The following is a 13,351-nucleotide window of genomic DNA, read 5'->3' as shown; positions in this document are numbered from 1 at the left end:
AGCAGCAACAGGCAATCAGAAAATCAAACGTATCCTTACAATTGCATATATTCTGACTCTTAAGTGTTCAGCAGACCAGCTGGACTCAGCACAGGCCAATAAGGTTTCTAGGCAACTTATTTTATTTGTCCATTAATTGTTATGAAAAACTCCTGCCTATACAGAGAGCTTATTCGGGCACAAAGCAGAGACCCTGGCATCTCCCTTCAACATATATTCTGCACAGGTAAGCCACTGCTGGCTGAAGAGTTCAAATATAAATTAGGTTGTTAATTATGTACAAGACCAGTGATACAAAGTAAGGAAGATGACAGTGAGACATGAATCAGACCTGGTAAAGAGAAACTTTGAGTCCAAGAAGAATGTAATGGTTTTCTGATAATATCTCAGTACAGATCGATGTTTTTAAGAATACATTTATGAAGTGTATGCTGTTTAAACAGCATCCTGCTTCGTAATTCCTTCTAAATGTCAAACTCAGTCAACATAATTTGTTCTCAAATAAGTTTTTAGTTCATTATATTGCTCTGATGTTTACTTTCTGATCAATAAAACAAATAAATGTCGATTGAGGAAGTAAACAACAAGAAACCACTTCCACAAAAAGGCTGGTAAGGGGCTTAAAATACTATGCCTAGCATTTTCATTCTTGAATGTTTCTTGGCTTTCATACAGTACTTGACACATGAAACCAATTAGAAGCCAGGATAGATGGCCTCATAGCAAATACACTGACTTCTGTTAAAATCACATTAGGAAAAAAAAAATTACCCAGAAACAGGAAATGTGGTCTGGCAAGAACTGTGTGTATTTTACATTTTTGATGCGCAAGTCACTGTGTACTAGTCATGAAGACCTTTAGTTAGACACACAAAGAAAATTTTAAAAGGGGCTTAGCCCTTCTTGTAAGTCATGCAAAAGTAAAGCTAATACTCCCAATGCTATTCATGTAGTGTTATTTACTTTGCATAAAGCCTTTACATTTACACCAAATGATTACTGCAGTCAATGAACTGGAAGACTATTCTTCCACAACATTTGACCAAAAAAAATCAATGTTACAGCAAGTTTTACTACAGCATTACTTTTACAAAGAAGCCTTTCTGAGACTCTCAGTACCCTCCTTTGACAAGTCACCCAATGTATATAGTTCCCTCATCAACTATGTCAACACTAAACATAAGAAAATGTAGTTTGTTATACCAGTGCAGAAGTTGACTAAAAATTAGGCGCTCACTAAAACCCTGTGCCTAAGCAGCTGCACACTGAAAAACTCAAAGAAATAAAATCCCTTTCACATGGCAGAAAGTGAGAAAGTACCAAAACAAAACCCTCTGACTACAACTTGTCGGGTGCCTGCTCTGCAGACTGGAATCTAGATACTAAAAAAAGGATAGACTGCCTTACTTACCCCCAGATGGTTACCCAGTTTACCAAAACACAAGGGAATATACTCTATTAAAGTTTCAGTATCCCAACATGACAGGTCTAGTCTCTCAAAGCATTATATTGTCATGAAGTTAGGGAAACAAAGCAGTCTCAGGATGGCCTGTAAGAATTAGGAAAGGAAAATGTTCAGCGTCCATAAAGTGATTATTCCCTTTCTTCTACTCTGAGTACCATGAGTCGTCTCAGCCTTCCCACTTCTCACCAGTAGTCCAGTACTTCTGTTCTCAAATGATGTTTTTTTTTTAATAGGATGTGATAGTCTACTTGTTATAGAGTTAGCTCCTGGTTCTTTGCAAAAAACAAAGTCTAAATATAATCCAGCTTGGGAAAACACCACCAATACTCAGGCCAGCATTCAAAGAATGTCTATGAGCTTAAGAAAAGCCATACTCCATACCAAAACCAAACACATTAATTACCCTGAACAAGTTGTTTCTCTGTACCTACCGCCTGAAGCTATTTAACTATATTAAATACTAATGTCTATGGACTACTAACCATTTTATATGTTGCTCATGAACTGTTGACGTGATTGCACATGTATAATGTGCTAATAGCTAGCATCTTTTACTGGATCAGCTTCAATGCGGTAAACACTGCACTAAGAGTCAGGAAGCGGATAAACTTAAAATTGCTGTTTGGCAGTGAATGGGTAATCACATATTCCTGCAGGCTATCATTAGTCCCCTAACTCAGACAGCCTGCACAGTCTACAATGTATCCAGAGGGTGATTCTAAGCACGTCTGCATTGCCACGTCTGGGATGTCACTGAAAACAAGGGGTCTTAGATCCTAACTCTGGGGTTCACAGAACCACAGGACAATTTGGGTTGGAAAGGAGGTTTCTAGTCCAATCTCCTGCTTGAAGCAGGGTCAGTATGAGATCAGGCCCCGTTGCTCAAGGTTTTATCCAAATGCAACTCAAAAACCTCCAAGAACAGAGACAGCAGCATGTTCCAATGCTCATCTGTCCTTATCATCACTAATGAATGCATTACATGAAAACAGGAGCCTCCCCATTACAAGTGATTCCTTTCCCTACTAGGTAAGCTATGTGAATAAGAGTCAGAAGGGTAGTCCAGGAAGAAGATAAGACAAACAAGATGATTTACATACTTTTCAGCCAATCAGAATTATGTGCCGGACAGCTGTTCCTTTCATAGCTGAAGGAAAAAATGCATGAAAAGGTGTTTTTGACACAAACTGTGATGCTGACTTCAATTCTAAATCAAGCACAGAGGACTGACCTGCTGCAGTGAAAAGTCACAGTATGGTCTCTCAGGAACAGTTAATTAATGCTGGAAGAAAGAAATTCTATTCACCAGAAGAAAAAATCTGTTAGAATTGAATGCACTCAAAAAATAAAGTCCGCTAGGGGAAAAAAAAAATGTTTGCAAGCAAAACATGAAACACAGTGACAAGGCAATTTAACCTTACCTCAGCCTCACAAAGTGCCTGAAGACCCTGTAATACTATAGCAGCAGGTGAAGCTTGATCAGGCTTTGTGCACTCATTTAATACCTGGGAAATAGCAGCCAACATGTCTGCTCCATGCTGGTATGGCCTAAAGGAAAAAACAAACAAACAAAAAAAACCATGAAGATAATAGGACAGTATTCACGCATACACACAAATTCTACTGGATATACAAAAAATCATTAAGTGTTGGTTCTACAGAAGTAACTACTAAAATAGATCAAAACTGAGAGGAAGAAAAAATACAAGGGAGGAAGTGGTAGAGAGCTCTAAACGTCAGACAGAAGTGTATCAGGAAATATCAAGTTTGAAATAAAAAAAATAAATAAATAAATCACCAAATAGTTAAGTTACAGAACTCTTTTTCCAAGGATGTATTTGAAAATATTATACCATCAAGAAGTTGCCAAGAAAGAAAATCTACTGTGTGCTATTAAGGACACTACCCTCTGCTTCTTTCTTGTAGTCCTCTATAGGCACTCACTGCTGTGTATTGTTGCAGATTCTGGCAACAAAAGACTTTGTTTGGCCTGATAAATCATCCTTGCATCAGCTAGGAACTTTCTTTTCAAATACATTTTTGCTTCAGCTATTTCTTTGGTCTCTCTCCTTCAATGACTTCATGGGCTACTTGTTTGTTTCCAGTCTTTTAGTATCGATTCAGTCTCTCAGGGTAAAAAACAAAAAACAAACAAACAACAGACAAAAAACCTTCAACTACTGATTTGGTAGATCCTCTCACCTTTTCTGTAAGAACTTTGAGTGAATACCATCTGCTGAGGTGCTTTATATGCATAGAACATTCAGGCTCTCTCTAATTGCTCGCACTTTCTTCCAAGTAATTTCTAACTGCACTATGAACAGTGCTTTATACCTGAACATTAATTACAGCATTTACTTGTCAAAGAAAACACTCCAGCTGCATTTAAATTCCTCTCTCGATGTTCACTTTTTTTTTTTTTTTTTTTTTTTTAACTATTTTTTGGAAAACGTTTGATAAAATTAAATATTAAAACTCCATCTTTATTTTGACTCATTTCAGCTTTCTGTTAGAAGAAAGTGAAAAATAGAACCCAAAAGGTAAATGACAAACCAAAGAGATGGTATAATGCACATAAAACCAGAAGTAATTGATAATGTGTTTAAAAATAATCTTTACAAAAACTGTAAATTATTACTAAATACCAACATTCATGGATTGTGACAACTGGAAAGGATCAAAATACCATCCAGACAGATTTGTTAAACTGTGTTCTGCAGCCAGTATTATTAGTTCTACATAAAGACCACCAATTTGCATGTGACAAAAAATTACTTTTCAGAAAAGCGCTCAGTCTTTCTTTGAATAGATCAAAAGTCTTAGCTGTTTCTTCCAATAGTTCATTACTCTTTTTATAATTTGCAGTTGGCATGCTTCAATTTTCTGTTCTGGATCAGTATGGGACACTTGTTTTGTTTCAGGATGACATTTACTGTTAATTTTAAAATTATTTATATGTTTTTTCAGTTACTTATTATAAAATCCAAAACTTACTAGCTACCGTGATTTTCAATGACTGAGTCAGTATCTCACCCAGCTAGAAAAATATTATCCATAATTAATATAACAAACTAGCTAGAATTAATTAGGCACCTTCTCCAAAAAAATCTTGTTTTTCCTTTCAAAGACAGATAACAAAGATTAATAACTAATTCTTCTACTTACCTCTGCCTACAGATATCTCTTATGCAGGCTGCTTTAGCAATCAGCTTTTCCCACTGAGCATCTTTGTCAACAGCCAAAGAAGGCACATCAGATGTTGCCAAGAACTTCTGTAATTCTGGGTAAATTCGATCCTAGAAAAAAATTAATTTTAAAATCATTATCGCACCTTCTAAACTTGATGGCAAGATTTTTGATTGGTGTCCTGGTTTCAGTTAGAACAGAACTAATTTTCTTCCTAGTAACTGGTGGAATGCTGTGTTTTGGCTTAGGATGAGAAGAGTGCTGATAACACCCCGATGTTTTAATTGTTGCAGAGCAGTGCTTATACCAAGCCAAGGACATCTCAGCCTTTTGCTCTGTCCTGCCAACAGGCAGGCTGGGGGTGCAGTAAGAGCTGGGAGGGGACAGACCCAGGACAGGTGACCCAAACTAGCCAAAGGGGTATTCCATACCATCTGACGTCATGCTAAACAATATATAGGGGTGGCTAGCCGGGGGGAGGGGGCAGGACTGCTCGGGGTTAGGCTGGGCATCGGTCAGCGGGTGGTGAGCAATTGCATTGTGCATCACTTGTTTGTACATATTATTATTAGCAGTACTATTATCATCATTGTATTATTATTATTATTATTATTATTATTATTATTATTATTATTATTATTATTATTATTATTATTATTATTATTTTCCTGTCTTATTAAACTGTCTTTATCTCAACTCACGGGCTTCACTTTCCATTTCTCTCCCCCGTCCCAGAGAGGGAGGGGGGAGGGTGAGCGAACGGCTGCGTGGTGTTTAGCTGCTGGCCGGGTTAAACCACGACAATTGGTAGCACTTTTACATGACTTTTAATTCCTTTTAATTATTGCATATCATAATTTCCTTTTCTTCGCCATTGAAGTCTAATGCTGCTATGAGATCTGACTGGCCTTTACAGACCAAATCTCTATTGCTACTTCATACACAGGCAAGCAAGCTATTGCCTTTTTATTAAGGTCTTGTTCCAACTGCATGTGATGCAAAACAGAAAGCTATTTCTCAAGGAAAAAAAAAAAAGGTTTTCCACTCTGAGACCCACTGAAATGAAAAGCAGATTTGCTGAATGATATACTATTGAAATTTTTCACTGAAACATAATCAATAAAGGCACCACTTCCACCATTTACTTTATAGTGCTGATAATGACACATTAGCGTAAGCTATGCATCAAAATGAATTCCCTTCCCTGGTTAGAGGTATTAAATTTACAATTTACAGTTACACGTGTCTTAGTAATGTTACAAGAATTTCCTAACCTGTCTTTCCCATAAAGCGGTCATCATCCGCAAAGTAACAGCTCGAAGCTTCGGTGTGCTACCCAGCGTGTGTATGGTACGTAGAATCTGAGCTACGCAAACCTGAAAGAGATTATTTTTAACCAGAGGTCACTTATTTTTTTTATGTCCAAGGACAAGGACAAATTTACAAATTGTTAGAACCAAGTATAGGTATACTTATGTAACTGTCCAACCACAATGTCAGAAAGAAGCTGGAAGTTGTTTTCCAGAGGAGAAAAATAAACAAACAAACAAAAAAACCCTCAGCGTGCAATGAAGAGCACATTTTTAGGGTATTTCAAAATAATAATGATATACTACAGACAATAAAACACATACATTTCACCGTTTAACACAAATATCATGCCCTATCCAAAATATTAGAAAGTTATGCTGAGGCTTACAAATCAATTATTTTAACCAAACTGAGGATTTCTCAGTCTAAATAATACATTCCTTTGTAAATAGATGACTGGCTTATTGATACAGTTCTTATTTTCCTAACAATTTTTCATTCTGACCTTGTGTACACCCAGTGCAGGCAACGTATACAATATATCCCTGTAAAGTGCAGGCTCCAAAGGTCTTCCCAATTTAAATATCAGAACTGGGATCAGATTTGGGACCTAAAATAAAACAAAAGCAGAAAACAACCTCAAAACTAGGTTTTTGATATTGTGTCTTACAAACACAACATAGATTTTGTGAGTACATACTAGAAACTCCTATATTTTCACATTACTTTTTCTGCCAACAGAAAAACGAAAGGAAAACTTCAAAGTTGGTAATTTTATTGGTCTTTCAAGTTATTTCTTCTTAATATGTTATCATCTTGGAAGCACCTTGATATGCATGTTCAGCTGTAACGACTGCAGTAGGCAAGAATACTGACAACTGGCCCTCTGTGGCAAGAAAATCAGGTAAAAACAAATGCAATTATGAATTCGGTATGTTCATCAACAGATCCTAGAGGATATTTTTAAAGGCTCTCATAATCAGCAGGTATTAATTGGCCTCATTTTGGAGATTAGTAATATCCATAAGCTCTAACTCGTTAATCACTGACATAAATCCTCTTCACGTGTCATTTTTTAAAGAAATCCTTTAATGACTGGACAGTATTATTTAAACATACCACATCACAACCAAATGCAAATGCTGCAGGTTTTGTTACCATGTATATTGTGGTGACACCAATGGTCTCCTTCTGAAGTGTAATGATTCTTCAAACATACCAGTCTATTAAGAATTCCTTCCATGTGGGGAATTAAAATACAGAGTAAGATTCAGCTACTTAAAATTGCATATTTACAGCTATTCATATGTCCTCCACTCCTTGAACATAAGAGCATTAATAGCAAGAAGTTCAACATTTCCTCTCCAATTTCCATAATACAGTCATTTTTACTTGAGACTTCCTTAACAGGCATACTGAAAGGAACCTTAAGTGAAAATGGTATACTAACAAGCATAATAGATCACTGAAGAAATTATTTCAAGTGACTTCTGTCATTACAAAGGAATTCTGATGATGCTACTATCATAACCCTCAAACATATCATAATTCAATGTAATTTACTCCATTTTCCTAATATATGGTAGAAGATTGTCACAGAGCTTTCCCTGAAGTGAAAAGTGGCTTTTTTTTAACCCTTTTAATTTATACCTGTTTTCTGTACTTTCAGACCTGCACAAAAAATTCCACAAGCCTTGTGGTTATGTTTGTTTGCTTTGTTTTCCGTGTGAAGATTCTAATGTAAAATTAAATCTACTCATGATGGGCTTGTTTTTTTTCCCCCACTTGATTCCATGGATGCTTAAAAGCAATTACACAGCACTTATTCACACTCTGACTCTATACAATAGTAACGATTTTCACTTAATCACATCAGTTAAACTTCCACAGATAAAACTTGTATCAAAACATAATGTCATTCTCAAAAGCACAAAAGCCAAGTAGGAAATTTGATATTTAGCAATAACAAACACACACAGTTATTTTTAATTCTTTCAGCTTTCATAACTTTTCCTTAAATGATAAACGATGTATAGAGTTCTCCATTTCACTTTTGTTGTTTACCTCTGGAGTGGGGCTTACTAATTCCAAGCCTTTCCTCTAGAGTGGAGCTTATTTATTCCAAGCCTTACTTTCCCCTGTAACTTTAAGTACCGTAACTTTAGAAAATTCAGGAAGTCCAAAGCAGGAGAATAAATGTGTATGAAACACCACACGTACAGGGCTGAACTGAAAGACTGAGCAACTGCCAAATCCAGTCTTTAAGGGACCGGATCCCATTTTCAATCCAGTCTATAATTCAGTGATCTTAAATCTCATTTTTTTTCCTGGCGAAACTGCCCCTATATGTATATAAGTCGTTTATACATACTGTAGGTCAAAACAAACAAACAAACAAACAAATCACATTAATGGAAAATTCCACTACAGCATTTTCTCAACATGCATTTTTACACAAGCAGATATTTTCGGAAGATAAAACTTTTCACTGTACAAAGGTCCATCTCAGTCCATGGAAGTCACTAAACTTCTGATAGAGCAAGAATAATAAACTGAAATCCAAGAGCTCAGGGACTTTGCATCCTTCCATCTGCAATTATTAATTCTGAAGTACAGACCAAAAAAATGCCATTTGTCCTTCAAGACAGCACTATTTTTATAATTGAGCAATTCAAATCTGTACTTCCAGAAATGTAAAAGTTTTGTTCTGGAATCTATAGTTAATTCATAAGAAATTAACTACAATACATTATTTATTCAAGTTTTACAAGTACCGCTTGGCATTTCTAAATAAAATGAATTCCTTTATTTACCCCAAGATCTCCTGACATTTTTGACTAAGGGACTAGCCTGTCCCCCCCATTTCCCAAGGTTGTTGTTTACCTTTTGTAGAAGCAGCCATCACCTGCCTAGACAGGGGAGTGGCTCTACTGTTAAGTTTTCAAAGCAAAAAGTCAATAGAGGTAGCTGAGAATTTACGGTAGTATTCATTTTCTGCAAACTTCCATACCCAGGAGCATTTTCAGTAAAAGCTTAACGGTGCCTTGCTTTTTCTCCCATTTATTCCAAACTGAAAGCATCCTCATAGGTAGTACCTGTCTCCCCTCACCCGACCCTGCTTTTCTTTCAGACCTCTTTTGGACTGAAGGCAAGCGGGGCAGTTTTACAGCTTTTTGAAGAAATTAGATTTTTGAGGTTTGTATCTTTCACATAAAAACAATGTCTGAAAAAGAGCAAAATAGAAATAAGGTAGCAGCAGAGATACAGATGAGGGCAGAATTTGTTGAGCTAAAACTGAATTATTATTTGTGCTTTATATGCAAAGAGACAACATTCAGTTCTCCAATTATAGACATATAATGACTAGTTTTCTAAATAAAAGCTGTAGGAGCAAGTGTTCTTCCTTTAAAAGGATTAAAGATTCTTATACACAGGAAATGTAAATTACAAATGGGTTAATTAAACTTTCGTCTTAAACATGAAAAGACCTGATAGATTTATGGAAACAGCAGACCAAAACCCAATGTATTTCAAAATACATCAATTAATTTTAGGAATTTCAGACATAATTAAGTGGAAATTACTTGTTTACTTGCCCCTGCATATCTTCTAGTACATATCAATATACAATGTGGTGGTGATAGAGAATAGCATATCTGAATTTGCAGAGCTATAAGTGACAAATTTCGCTTTTCATCTGAAGCATCTCTCTGGACTTGTATTTAGTAATTTTTTTTTGGTTTTGCTTCCTCTGCCTGAAACCTAGATCTATAATAAACATTACTATTACTTTATAGTGAGAGGTCAAACAGATGGGCCACAAGAAACACTGTCACCCACAACATGTGGTTTTATATCTTAATTCTTCAGTAGTCTGTCCCAACATGATCATTCCCAACCAGACTTCTTAACCAATATTCTCCTTGGATGACCTAATAACCTTGTCTCAGCAGCCTCAATAGCCTAAGACAGTTGTAGACAGAGATAAATTTACTTCTACACTTCCATTAACAGTATAAAGTAACACCATCTTCATGACAATTCAAGACAGCGGATGAGATAGGTATTATTCCTTCTGATAATGTGACTTTACATCTGATTTTCACCAGAACAGCTGCCAACTCTTTGTAAGTTGCTCTGAAATCAGTCTGCTTTTCTCAAAAAACTAACTCATTCAGAATAGAGTAATACACAAAAGGGTGAAGGTAAAACAAGAAGTGACATACTTCTAAGCATAACATACATCCCTGTGAAGCAACATAACTTATGGTTCTTTGATGTTCTCTTATTTTTTCTCATATGACAACAAATCTAAACCTCACACTGCTTTCAGACCTAACACATGGGTATACACCACAGAATTCAAAGGAGTGACTCCTTGCAAAATCCATCTCATAGCATCACCTTGGAATAAGGTTTTAATGTAACCTGTAGAAGAGAACTGAGGACTTAGTCTTTACCTCCTCCAAAATTCTCGAAACTACTTTTTTTTTTTCTCTGTTTATAGCAAGTCTGTTTTCTTTTCGTTCTGTAGTGTTCTCAGCATAGCTCAGCTGCTGTTTCAGACACAGTTAGCAGCTGGGATTCTTCTCCCCCAGTCTCTGGTGGCTACCCTGAATTTATGCTCCTACCATGTGCCTTAATCAGAATATTCCTCCTAGCTTAAATGTCTTTGAAATGCCTTGTCATACTTTCAAGACTGTCATGTCATAATGTTTTATTAATCCTCCATCAAATTAAGTATTTTTTGTTATTACAATGTTCTTTGAAGTACAACAGCAAGTGGGAGAAGTAAGTAGCTCCAAGCCCATCTGCAAATGACAGGATTTAATTAAATTTAATTAATTAATTCTAGGCCTACTCAAAATCCAATAACAACATCTGTGTTGACATTGAAAAATATAAAATAAAAACTTCTTTCAAAACATGAAATTTAATTCATTGATTTCTCTTCCCACTTCCAAACCAATGATTTGTTTAGCCTAACCTATGCACAACACTGTTGTGTTCTGCACTTGACCCATGCCAAAAGGATAAAAGCAATGCCTAAAAGACAAGGATGTTCATTACTACACAGGAAGATAATTAAAACTGATTAAATTAAATAGAACACAAAGTAAGACCTGAGAATCAAAGACTTAACATCTTCAAATCAAGAGCATGTTTTGGCTCTGTCAAATTTTAGGAAACGGAAGTTTTGCAGAGAAACCAAATAACAAAAGAAGAATAAAACAAACAAACAAACAAACAAAAAAACTTGAGGGTAGGAACTCTGGTAGATGTAAGTAAGTTTATTTTTGGGCACCTGTTGTAACTTGAGTGTTAAGAAAAAAATAAATCAACCACTGGTTTACTGTTATCTGTATCTTATAAGTAATCTGAGGTAAAATCTTGGTGATAAACATACAATGGTCATTCCGTATCTCCGGGTGGAACACTAACATTAACGATTATAAGCCCAGAAGTCATCAGTTAGATCACTGTATGCTCTTTCACTGAGATAGATAGTCTTCCATACAACTGCACAATGTGTTAACAGGGAAGAAAAGTCTTCTATTAACATTATCCAAAACATCTGGCATGCAGCAGCATGCCTGGAATACACTCAACTCTGAGGATAAGAGGGTTTTGTTACTTCTTCAAACCATACCCATCCCTGATTAATGCTGTCATTGGTTTGTGGTGGTACACAGAAAAGCCGTATCAGTAAGAGAGATGTCAGATGGGTCTTCATAATGCTCAACTTTCTTACCTAAGCTACTTCCTATGGATCTCTCCCATCTTCTGCTGACTGACAGGGTCTTACACTACTCCATTGGGTCTTAAGCTAGCTTTCTAATCAATAGACTATTTTCTGCACTTTTTTTTCCATTGCAGCAGCAATGGACTACGCAAATGACAATCAGACTGAATGACATGCAAAATAAATGACATTCAAAAGAAACATTATTATTAATTTTTAGTTATAAAAGCATTCAAATCCTTTAAAATCAGTATGACCAGGCCTACCTTTCCTCAGCTGTGAGGGCAAATTCATTCCAAGTCCTGTGTTCACATTAACTTTCTAGTTACGAAGTTTATTCTACCCTAAGTTCAACACACCAAATTCTCAAGGAATTATTAAGCACTTGCAACTATAAGGACAGTTAATTATTTCCTTAAAGGGATTGTCCTTTAAATGTACCTGTTTGGAAATTTACATTCAAGCTACAAGATCAGGAGAAAAACAAAATGTTCCTGGCCAGCAAACTGCTCCTCTCTCACTCAGGTAATGCACAAATAATACTGGGACTAATCTCTGTATTATATCTATGCTAAATCAAAGGCTTAACACTCCAAAAAGTCGGCATCAGCTCAGCACATAGAAAGCAGCTCCAAAGGTGGAGAGGCACACTGCCCAGCAGAAGTGCCTCCTCCATCCCACACTCTCCTGGAATATGTGGACATAAGTAAGGTCAAGCCTCTCATTATCAATCTGACAAAAGGTTTCAAAACTCTGGATTTTGTTATTAGCAATGATTTGCACCTCAAAAATTATGTGCAGGTATGCCAACAGCCCTTTACTTGACTCGTATCAAGTTAGATTAAACAAGTAAGATTAAACATTTGGCCGCACCTCGAGTACTGTGTTCAGTTTTGGGCCCCTCGCTACAAGAAGGACATGGAGGTGCTTGAGCGGGTGCAGAGAAGGGCGACGAAGCTGGTGAGGGGCCTGGAGAACAAGTCCTACGAGGAGCGGCTGAGGGAGCTGGGCTTGTTCAGCCTGGAGAAGAGGAGGCTCAGGGGCGACCTTATTGCTCTTTACAGATACCTTAAAGGAGGCTGCAGAGAGGTGATGGTTGGTCTGTTCTCCCACGTGCCTGGTGACAGGACGAGGGGGAATGGGCTTAAGTTGTGTCAGGGGAGTTTTAGGTTGGATGTTAGGAAGAACTTCTTTACCGAAAGGGTTGTGAGGCATTGGAACAGGCTGCCCAGGGAAGTGGTGGAGTCACCATCCCTGGAAGTCTTCAAAAGACGTTTAGATGTAGAGCTTAGGGATATGGTTTAGTGGGGACTGTTAGTGTTAGAGTGTTAGGTCAGAGGTTGGACTCGATCTTGAGGTCTCTTCCAACCTAGAAATTCTGTGATTCTGTGATTCTATGTCAGACAAAATGTTCCTATTTATTAACGGGACTTTTTTTTTTTTTTTTTTTTTTTTTTTTTTTTTAAGCTACAGGACAATTTTTCATCTTCAGAAACACAAGCTATGGGAGGCCAGTTGGGAAGGACGATGATTCTTCTCTTCTGTTCACATTTCCTTACAGCTTATGGAAAGGAAATTGTTTCTTGTGCCAAAACAAAATAAAAACAATAAAATAAACAAAGTAAAAGACTGAAAATAGTAAATGC

General features: G+C 36.7%; 1 protein-coding gene across 1 annotated transcript in view; it reads right to left on the bottom strand.

Moving 5' to 3' along the window:
* The window catches only part of FOCAD (focadhesin), a 122,598-nt gene that overhangs the window by 60,873 nt on the left and 48,374 nt on the right, over positions 1-13,351 (bottom strand). The window contains exons 13-16 of the mRNA XM_032205591.1: positions 6,468-6,572; positions 5,926-6,027; positions 4,631-4,761; positions 2,887-3,013 (exon numbers count right to left, since the gene is read on the bottom strand). Coding sequence (XP_032061482.1) covers positions 2,887-3,013; positions 4,631-4,761; positions 5,926-6,027; positions 6,468-6,572 — 465 coding nt within the window. The remainder of the gene's footprint in view (positions 1-2,886; positions 3,014-4,630; positions 4,762-5,925; positions 6,028-6,467; positions 6,573-13,351) is intronic.

This window comes from Aythya fuligula, chromosome Z (assembly GCF_009819795.1).
Source record: "Aythya fuligula isolate bAytFul2 chromosome Z, bAytFul2.pri, whole genome shotgun sequence".
Classification (NCBI taxonomy): Eukaryota; Metazoa; Chordata; class Aves; order Anseriformes; family Anatidae; genus Aythya; species Aythya fuligula.
This window is presented reverse-complemented; position numbering and strand designations above follow the sequence as displayed.